Here is a 10,702-nt window from a genome sequence, read left to right as displayed (position 1 = left end):
GAAGATTTGGGATCAAATCCTGCATTTAACTCTGGTAACGCACTTAATCTCTCATTCCCTTGGTTTTCTCATCAGTAAAGTGAGACTTCTGACCATGATGGGTTTACATATAGTAAGTTTAATAAATGTTTATTGGTTGACTGACATATCTTCTGATAGATAACCTATTTATTTTGCCCATCAACATTGATATATGTGGAACAGACAGTGTGAGTGGACAGCAAGGTAATCTCAAAGTTGAGCAAGAAAATAAGACTTGTTTCTCAGTCATGCCCATTCTTTGTGACCCTATAAGGGCTTTTCTACGTAAAGATACTGAAGTGGGTTTGCCAATTTCTTCTACAGCTCATTTTACAGATGAGGAAACTGAGGCAAAACAGGTTAAGTGACTTGTCCAGGATCACACAGCTGGTTAGTGTCTGAGGTCAGATCTGAATTCAGAGCAATGATTCTAACTGACATCAGGCTCTCTCTCCACTACACAATCTACATGTCCCTGACAAATTGCAAAACATTTAAAGTGAACCCAGTATTCCCCTGTAAGGCTAATCATTTTAATTCTAATATTCTGGTGGATTATTGCTATACAGTAAGAGCAAGGCATGTAAAATAAGGGTTTGAGAATTAATTGAAATTTTGAGATTTATAGTGCAAAGAGAAAAAAATAATTATCTTGCAGCCCTGACAGTGAAATAGAATAATGAGAGTTTTGAGCTGTAATAAAAAATTCAGTCACCATCATTGAGAAAATTATTTTAAGTGACAGAAGACAGAGGAAGAAGTGAGGATATAACATCCCTAGGCCTTGCCAATTTTTAAGCACCTGAACCGGAAACAATGATCCAAAAAGGTGCAACAGGCAAAAGAAGAAATAAACTGAAAGAAAAGTTGGGGTGTGACAGAGAAGGGAAAGATAAATGTGTCTCATTGGGTCTCAGAAGGTATCTCAGAGTAAAGATGTAGGACTCAAGATACTTATTCCAATCAACTCTTCAAGGACAGAAAGTATATTCCAAAAATCTACTTTACTCCCAATTTCTCCTTCCTGTTCTGTTTGGGAACAGACACTGCAATATACTCTACTTGTTTCTTTAACTTCAACATTTCCTGTATCCTGCTCCTTTCCCCAAATATAAAGAAGCCACAGGGTAGTCAGAAATCCACACAAAATCAATGAGATGAGCATCTTTGTGAATATAAAAAAAATTATATCAAGGATCTCTGTTTTAATATGATTGAGTCAAAATCTTTCTGTCTACCATCTTATCAGTAAAATAGTATAGAAGAGGAATGTGTGTCTGAGGGTCAATGTATATCCCCTACACTAAAATAATTTGAATTAATTGTCTTAATAGAGGGTGGTTATTTAATTTCCAGCACTGAACTTTGAGAAAAGAAGCTGGACAGGGTGGAAACATGGCTATGAAGTGTCTCAACCCCTTCCAGAAGAGAAGAGATTGTAGAAAGGATCAACTGTTGAAGTTACCAGTGGAATCCAATAGTCTTCAAAGAATTAATATGAATATTACAAAAAGTGAAATGGAGAGGCAAATTATGATTGTGATGTGGTTCTTTGCAACATCTAACCAATAGGGAATCCTGAAGAACAGAGGTAAAAATGCCATTGCTGTCATCTAATATGCTTGCTATTCTTTACAGAAGACAGTCTGTGTCATGTCTTAGTGCATTTTCACTGGTTGTGTCCTATATCTGAAAGGCTGTCTCTCCTCATTTCTTCCTAGATTAACTGTTTTCTTTCAAATTTTTGCTAAAATCCATTTTTTTCTACAGGAAGCCATTCTTATTCCTTCTTAATGATAGTGCCTTCATTCTAAGGTTACTTGAATTCAAAACTGTTGTCAGACACTTACTAGATGTGACCCAGAGAAAGTCAGCCAATCTTATTTGCCTCAGTTTCCTCATCTGTAAAGTGATGTGGAGAAGAAAATGGGAAACCACTTTAATATCTTTGAGAAGAAAATCCCAAAATGGTTGATGAAGTGTCAGACATTATAGAAATATAACTAAAACAGCATATATGTGTATGTATACACACAGACACATAAAATTTGTTTTTGTCCTATATGTTTATGCATGTATTTATGCATATTTTGTTTTGATGTTGCATATGTTTGTTGATGAAAATGGGCTTTAGTTGATTCTTATAATACATATAACAATCAGTTTTTTAATGGGAAGATTCTTTACAAATCTTCTAATATGTTAAAATCATTGATCACATTTAGCTGTTATACAACTAAACATTTATAATCAGTATTATTTTGGCTTATAAAGCAAGAAATCAAAAGTAAATCCTGCAAAATTCTAAAAAAATGAAAGTAAACAGACAAAAATTTAGACCATGAACCCCTTAAAGTTAGGGACTGGTTTTGTTTTTCTTCCCCTCTGCAGGACAGAATTCAACATATAATAGGTGCTTACTTACCTTGTCTAGACTTGTTCAACTAATTATATACGAGAAAGAAAAGATTGGCTAGTCATGTGGCAAAGTCTAGGGATAAGAGCCAGACAGTCAAAGTTTTCCCCAAGCACATTCATAATGTCATGAAAAATCAAGGAAGGTCTGGTGCATATTGGGCAAACCCTGCCCCAGTAATCTTCTAGAATGACATGGAAAAAAGTAAGACAGCATGAGCAGTCATGTATGAAGCATGCTCTGCATCAATGGAGACTACTTCTAAATATTTTAGATCACAATTTCCACTGAATTCAATAGTTCTCTTAAAAACTTTTGCTTATTTCAACATATGGCACAATCCTAAAGTATGTTTTCTAGCTGGAAATTTAGTTCAAATATCCTATTTCTAATACTCTGAATGTACAACTGCTAAAGAAGCTCAATAAAGTAATCTAATAGAAGTCTTTTTTTTGTTAGGATGATTACTCACAATTCTCACTGCAGTCAATAGGATTTCCAAAGTCATTGTTAGTTTCATCCCAATGTATGCTGTGGAATCCAGTCAAACACAATTGTAATGTTCAAGGCAGAACAAGATTTTTAAAATCAGTGAAGAACTGAAATGAAGGAATATATCTCCATTTAAAAGTTGGAAGTTGAGAGATCAGAGGACAGGAATGTCTTGGGTCATCCTAAAATGTGATTGGAGCCTTGGTGATGTTCATTTTTCAGCATTTTCTATGCCTTTTGCCCTGATTGAGTTTCCCTTCAGTCCCTTCTGGTGATGTGGCAGGAATTTCTCCACTCTAAACTTTGTTACAATGGAATGTGAGGGCTATTTATTTATCTTGGAAAAGTTAAAAAAAAAAGCACCACAATATAAGAAAATATTTCATAGGCACATGAAATGTAGTTATTTCTCTAGCTATTTTCTCATCATGTTCCATTTACACCAGAGAAAACCCTTTAATTATAAGATCCTTAATTTGCCCAGGAAATTTCATAAGGAAAATGATTAATTACTTTCAGCAATCAGTTTTTACAGATAATCATAGTTCTTTATTTAAACCAAAAAAAGTAAAGGGGAAGCTTATGAATAAAACATAAAGGTAAAACCAATTTCAATTTAATAAAAATAAAGTCAGCATTAAAATATTTTTAAGTAGACAAATCTTGTTAAAAGTCATCATACATCTTTGCTGAGTAACTAATAATTAGAGGATATTTTTGCGTTCATTTGACTCATGACATAGCACTAAGATTTCAAGCAAAATCACTTTTTATGAAAGAAAGTAGTGTATTTGGTATGTTGACATCTGGGAAAAGTCTAATATTGAAACATGCCTAAGATATATTGCTTGATTCTTCCAAACATCAAAGGAAAATGGTCACCAGATGACACCACATATTCTATCCCCTCAAATGTTATACCTGACACTCTCCCCTAAGGCACAAGCAGAGTCTTCATGACTCAATACAGAAACATTTTATCCAAGACAAATTTAGCATAAGTTAATATAGCCATACTTTGTTTTTTATTCCTATTGGGTAAAGGAGTTCCCTTTAAGCAAGCTACTTTTGAGGTTCCCAAAGGTCTTTATTTCCCATATAAGCTCTAGAATATGCTTATTCCTGCCATAGAATGTCACTCATCTACCACTCAATGTTTTAGGAGTATGATTGATTGAAGGCGGTGATTATCTAATCCCATTGATTTGAGTGGTATATAGTGTTCTTCTACACAATAATGCCAATCTTTCATTCAATCTGACAACACTGCTGTTAGCTACACTGAGGAATGCTGTTAAAGGACACCAATGGGAAGATGGAAAGTCCAATTTTTTTGGAAGTTGAAAAGTCTCTAAAATGGCCAAAGGGAGATGACCCACAGCCGAAAGTGAAGTCTTTCTTCATACATAAAGCAGTTTTGATAAGGCTTAGATAGAATTCACACTCCAGTTTCTAGAATTCTCACATTCCACCCATTTTGTTATTTTTATACAAGACCTAGAGGATATCACGAAGTTGCTCAACAAATTAGAATATCTTTCTCTCTGAAGTTATTTCACTTTATCAAATGGCTTTCAAAGGCTCTTTATGCTTAGTTCATAGGTCTATGTTTGTGATTGAGCATCTTATCACTTTCTTTAAATGCGATAGCATTAATTAAATTATTCAAACTTATGCTTACACATATAAATACAACAAACACAGTAAATTCAAGAATACAAGGATAAGTAGCAATATTAGAGGAATTCTCAAAATAGTTATATGAAAGGTGTCACATTTTGGTACAGCAAGAAGAATTTCTTGACTGCCCATAACTCAGACATCTGGTGATATTTAAAAAGTAAGAAAGAATCCAAAGGAAATAAAAAAAAATATAAAGCAAGTCACCTATATTTGGATTATTTGGTAAAAGCTCTAGCTTATATATTCCTTCTTTTATAGAAAGAAATGTTATTTTTATTAGATGACACAAACCTTATTTATATCTCCTAAATGAGGGGTGAGAAGAATCATAGTTGCTACTTTCCTTATAGTAATTTCACATTTAGGCAAGGGGAAGGGGGGAAGAGCTACTTTTTTATATTGAGAACACTAATTTGAGCTTGAAACAAAACCTGGCAATTTTTATAGACTTTTTTGAGAGACTTTGATTTATTTTAATTAAAAAAAGTTTTTGTTTGTTTGTTTTTACTTTCCCTTCCACTTTCCCTCCAAAAGAATGTGTTTTTTTTTTTTATTTTAGAATTTTCTCTCTCTCTCTCTCTCTCTCTCTCTCTCTCTCTTTTGGTCTTTATTAATTTGTTTGTCTACTTTTAGTTTACAAGACTCAGCTCCACCATTCTTTGAGTTTTAAATTTCCCTCCCTCCTTCTCCCCACCCCCTGGTGGCAACATACGATAAAGCATAGGATCTGCAAATACTTTTACTTTAGACATTAGTCGTGTTATAAAGAAGGATAGTATCAGATGGAATGAACAATGGGAAAGAGAAAACAAAACCAAACAAGGAAAAGAAAAAGAGCAGGTGGTTTGCTTCATTCTGGATTCAAACTCTGTTCTTTCCAGTCCTTTCTCTGAATGTAGACATCTCTCTCCATCATGTTCTCCATCATCTCCATATTTGGGGGTTGGCTTTCCAAAAGAATATGTTTTTTTTAATACAGTAAATATGGATTAAAGAGGAAAATAAATTATCATATTTGCCAAGTGTGGTATGAAATTTTCAAAAGTTGAAAGCATTATAAACAGATTGAGAGTTCAATGAAATAACAGAGGCAATTTAATCCAACATTCCCTGCCCCCTCTTTTCAATAGATGAGGAAATTCAGAAGAGAAAAGTTATGAAACTTGCCAAAGGTTACTTATGCAGAAAGAAATAGCATCAAGATTTCAACTTGTATTAACTGATTTTAAGTCCAAATGTCTTTTGACCATAGCAAATTTGACATTTCAGAAAATTTTTCTACTTTTTTTTTTCTCATTTAAAAGACATACTGCATAAAAATAATGAAAATTCATTTGATACAGGATTTAAAGTTTTAAAATGGTCATGTGCTGCCATAACTTCCCTGTGAGTTAAGTATTTGAAATACCATGTCTCTCCATTTTTCTAGGTTAGAGAAACTCAAGTGGACTTTAATCACTCAGAAGAGAGATTGAGTTTCTTTTTTCTGCACCTATACGTAACACAGTGACTTTCAGGGACTTAATAAAAGTTTGTTTAATTCAAATGAATTCAATTGAAGGAATTTGGGGTCAAAAAATGATTGGACTTCCCCAAACTAAATTCTAGGCATTAAAAACCATACTTAATCATTAGGATTAATTTATACTATTTTTCTCCATTTAGTTTCATACTTAAGAATTATTTTCTTTCCATGTTTTCTTAGAAAACTAGCTCTCTAGATCTTCTTTCAAATGATTAATACTTGATCAACAGCAGCTGCAACACCAGCTTGATGTACAATGAAAAGATAATTAATTTCTGTGCTAATTGTGAAGTAAAAAACATTTGAAATGCTGCCTACTGAAGAACGCAATGGTAGGATAAAAGTTTTGTTCATATGATTCTTATTGTTATTATTAATAACCAACAGATAAATTCTATCATATCAAGGACAGGAAATAGTACAAGCAAATTTGAAAGCAAACTTAGCTTTCAAAGAAATTAGGGGTTTATTTATTCTACTCTTGTTGACTCACCGAGATATAAATAGGGTAGAGAAATAAGGGTGTTCCCTAGGTTATTGAATTTTGGAAGACATTAACCACATAGTCATTCAACTGCTCAGCAGACATGACTTAGTCAGTTCCTGCTTCTGCCACCAGTTGTTGAACTGTCCTGTATTCCTGGGCCTTTACCTTAATTCCTCTACTGAATTTGTTTTAAAAATTTGATTTGAGATTGATATTTGCACTGCATGTCCTTATTGCATTTTGCAAAGCTTGTGCATGTCACAATATGTTACAGTTATGTCTCTCCCAGCTAATATCAACCAGATAATTTGTAAAGATCACTCAATAACAAAGTATTGATCAATCAATAGACATTTATTAAGTGCCTAATACTGCTCTAGGCTCAGGAGATACAAATAGAACAGTTTATCATTTCAAAGAGCTTAGAGTGTATATTCAGAAGCATTTCTGCAAAAGTCAACATAAAATGGATGAATGAAGGCAGTTGTTTTTCTTGTCATTCATCAATTATATAAAAAATATTTGGATTATATTCTTAAACTCCTTTTATGAATGAGTCCTCAGTATTTAAAATCATTCTTAATACTTGAAATATATATTTTTCTTTGATCTAAGAGCTATGAATTTTGGCTATATTGCTTGAACTTAGATTTCTTTTTTTTTCCCCAGGAAGTGATTGGTAGATTCTTTCAATTTCTATTTTGCCCTTTTGTGAGAAGAGATCTCGACCATTTGTTGTTTTATTGAAATATGATGCCTAGATTCCTTTTTTTTTCCTTTATGTAATAGATTTCAGGTAGTTTGATGATTCTTAAATTATTTTTCCTTATTCTGTTTTCCAGATCAGGCAGTTTTTCTCTGAGATAGCTTCTGATTTTTTCAGTCTTTTTAGCTTTAATATTTCCCATCTCATGCAGTTATTAGCTCTTATTTTATTAATTCTAATATCTAGGGAGTTATTTTCTTGGCCATGATTTTAACCCTCTTGTTTTAAGTAGTTAATTCAATTTTTACATCTTTCTTTCATAGCGCCCACATCTTTCTCATTTTTCTTACTCAACTCTATTTTGATTTTTGAAATTATATTGTAATATTTGCTAAATATTTTCTTTAATTTTTTCAGGAATTTTGGTTAGATTTGTGTTCAAACTTCCTTTTTCTTGGAAGTCTTGCAGATGTATTTTTTTTTGAGAAATTCTCTCTTAGGTTGATACCTTGAACTTCTATATGAGTATAATTTTTTTGGGGGGGATATTTTTATCTCTGCTTATTTTTCTTTTATTCTTCCATACTCCAGTTTCACTTTGTGTTTTATGTTAAAGCTGGGTTCTACCTACATCTGGGATATGTTTCTAAATTCTCAGATTCTTTTGCTCTTTTCAAAGCTCAGGCTAAGGGCCTGCAAGCTTTCAGTATTACCAAAGTGATATGTTCTTCTGAGCTCTGCAAATTCCTTCCCCAGATTTGGGTCTATCAGTTTGTCCCTGTTTGGGAAGTTTCCATAGACTATTGCTGCATTTAACTACTGTTAACTCTCTAGGAGCTTAGCAAATTTAGAGTGAATGAATTATGGATTTCATCTTATTCTTACATTCCTGCCCTTGTTATTCCACTAAAGGCTTCATTCTGGGCTGGGGACTAGACCTGAGTCCCTCTTCTACTCCTGGGATCAGACATAGTTATTGTTTCTGAAGTTTTTCCTCACTTAGAACATACACAGGATCCACTACTACTATCCTACACCTAGACTTAGAGTGATTCTCTTTGCTTACTCTCAGTGAATGAGCTATCTGAGACTGTCAGTAATCTATGACATGGAATTCTATACATGGTGACAGAGCTAACAAATGTCACATATTCTGGCACCCTTCAATAGTTAGGGATCCCCCAGGATTTTTTCCTGCACCAGTGTTTCCTTCTCTGGAACCCAGTCTCATCTATCTTTTAGTCACTGGATCCTGTTGTGCTGTGCGTGCTGCACACACCTGGAGAACCAGGCTGTACTTCCTAATAACCTGCCATCTTGATTCTATTTCAATCACCACTATTATCAAAGGTTTTAAGTAGGAAATTACTTTTCCTGTCAAAATTGGCAAGTTAATTTGTGGTATCTTCTGTGAGTTTATGGGTTCTTACACCATGAGTGAGTCACTTAATTTCTGTTTCTCAGAATTTTTTTTAAGATGAAAAATTACAAACAGTTTTCAAGCTGTTCTTGATGGAAAGATTTTCCAAATGATAATATATATATATATATATTAAATGAAATAGGTAATTCCATTATTTTAGCGAATTTTAGGATTAAATAAAAAAATAAGCAGAGTTTGAGAAAGCATGTAACAATATGTAATACATGTTATTTTATCAAGAGGCAGAATCTGTACTATCTAAAGAAGAATACTACCTTACCCACTAGGAATGATAGAATCAGGACAGTCCATGATTTTGCTATGACCTTCAATAGTGAGAATTTCACTTTAACACTTTACCAACTAATGGAAAATATATACTTAACATTAATTCTCTCTACATGTCTTTGTAAATCCAATGCTGAGACTTCTTGATGTTATTATATCTTAATGAAATATTTCCATAAAATTTCACATTTTGTTATATATTTAACTTCATTTCCTAAGTTTGGGAAAAATATTCTACTTTTTTAAAAAGTTTTTTTAAATTTTATTATTTTCCAGAATTTCCAGCTTGCACTACTTCCTGGCATAACAAAATCTCTGAAAATGATGTCTTGGAAGGTATAGTTGGACATGATATCAATCTTCAAAATTGATATACCAAATCATCATGATGTGTATTTAAATAATGTTAAGCAGTTTCCCTCTATTAGCTTCAGTAAGGGTATTTAAAAACCATATTCACTCATGCATACTTCATAGGGTCTGATAAAATATAACTGACATAACTAAAATGATCATCTTGAGCTTAACATCAGATATTCAGATCTGAATGCTAATGTGTCATCTTGCAAGCTTGTACATGAACATGAATGAGAAATAAAATCACATCTTCATTTTCACTAACCTCTAACTGAAAATTAGTATTTTCTTGAAAGTTACCCCTGGGTTTTCCCTTTCCGGTGTTGGCGGCCCAAGCGGAGGAGCAGAAATGGCACCTCGCAAGGGGAAGGAAAAGAAGGAAGAGCAGGTCATCAGCCTTGGACCTCAAGTTGCAGAAGGAGAGAATGTGTTTGGTGTCTGCCATATCTTTGCTTCCTTCAACGACACCTTTGTCCATGTGACTGATCTCTCTGGCAAAGAAACCATCTGCCGAGTGACTGGTGGGATGAAGGTCAAGGCTGACAGAGACGAATCTTCTCCCTATGCTGCTATGTTGGCTGCTCAGGATGTTGCCCAGAGATGTAAAGAACTAGGCATCACTGCCCTTGACATCAAACTTCGGGCCACAGGGAGAAATAGGACTAAGACCCCTGGCCCTGGTGCAGAGTCAGCCCTGAGAGCCCTGGCACGTTCTGGAATGAAGATCGGGAGGATTGAGGATGTCACTCCAATCAATCCCCTCTGACAGTACTCGCAGAAAGGGTGGTCGCCGTGGTCGCCGTCTGTGAATATCGTTTGCTGGATTATTTTTGTCAATAAAAAGGTCACGATGGTCCAAAAAAAAAAAAAGTTACCCCTGGGCTTCAGCAGACTGCAAAGGTTTCCGTACTGACAATAACAATAATAACAATAACAACAACAACATCATTTTCAACAGTAATAATAACATTTAGAACTCCTGCCAAAGTAGGCTTGTAGTAAGTGAGCCCAGGGTGAAGTTTGACCTCTAACATATACTAGTCATGTAGTCACTTAAGTTCTGTGTGCATTAGACAGCTACAGATGTTATAATTTACAGAAAGTTTTCATTCTATATTGATAGAGTTAGCTACCACATGGGGCACCCACATACATGATAATATGGGAATTAAAAAAATAACTCTGCTTTCCTCTGTTACTATAATCAATTATATTTTGAATAGACAAGAAAAAATATAGATATATACATGCAAACATATGTGTTTATAAATATATAATATGTATACATTGCATATTTTTTGTGA

At 33.9% G+C, this 10,702-nt stretch overlaps 1 protein-coding gene across 1 annotated transcript; it reads left to right on the top strand.

Moving 5' to 3' along the window:
- Positions 1-9,701: 9,701 nt before the first annotated feature.
- LOC138174783 (small ribosomal subunit protein uS11-like) lies at positions 9,702-10,268 on the top strand. The gene has a single exon (XM_069105053.1). The coding sequence runs from the start codon at positions 9,748-9,750 to the stop codon at positions 10,162-10,164; it is 417 nt and encodes a 138-aa protein (XP_068961154.1). The 5' UTR covers positions 9,702-9,747; the 3' UTR covers positions 10,165-10,268.
- The last annotated feature ends 434 nt before the right edge of the window (positions 10,269-10,702 follow it).

This window comes from Petaurus breviceps, unplaced genomic scaffold, assembly GCF_028583685.1.
Source record: "Petaurus breviceps papuanus isolate PSGF00001 unplaced genomic scaffold, PetGlider_PUasm1.0 76, whole genome shotgun sequence".
NCBI classification, from domain to species: Eukaryota; Metazoa; Chordata; class Mammalia; order Diprotodontia; family Petauridae; genus Petaurus; species Petaurus breviceps.
This window is presented reverse-complemented; position numbering and strand designations above follow the sequence as displayed.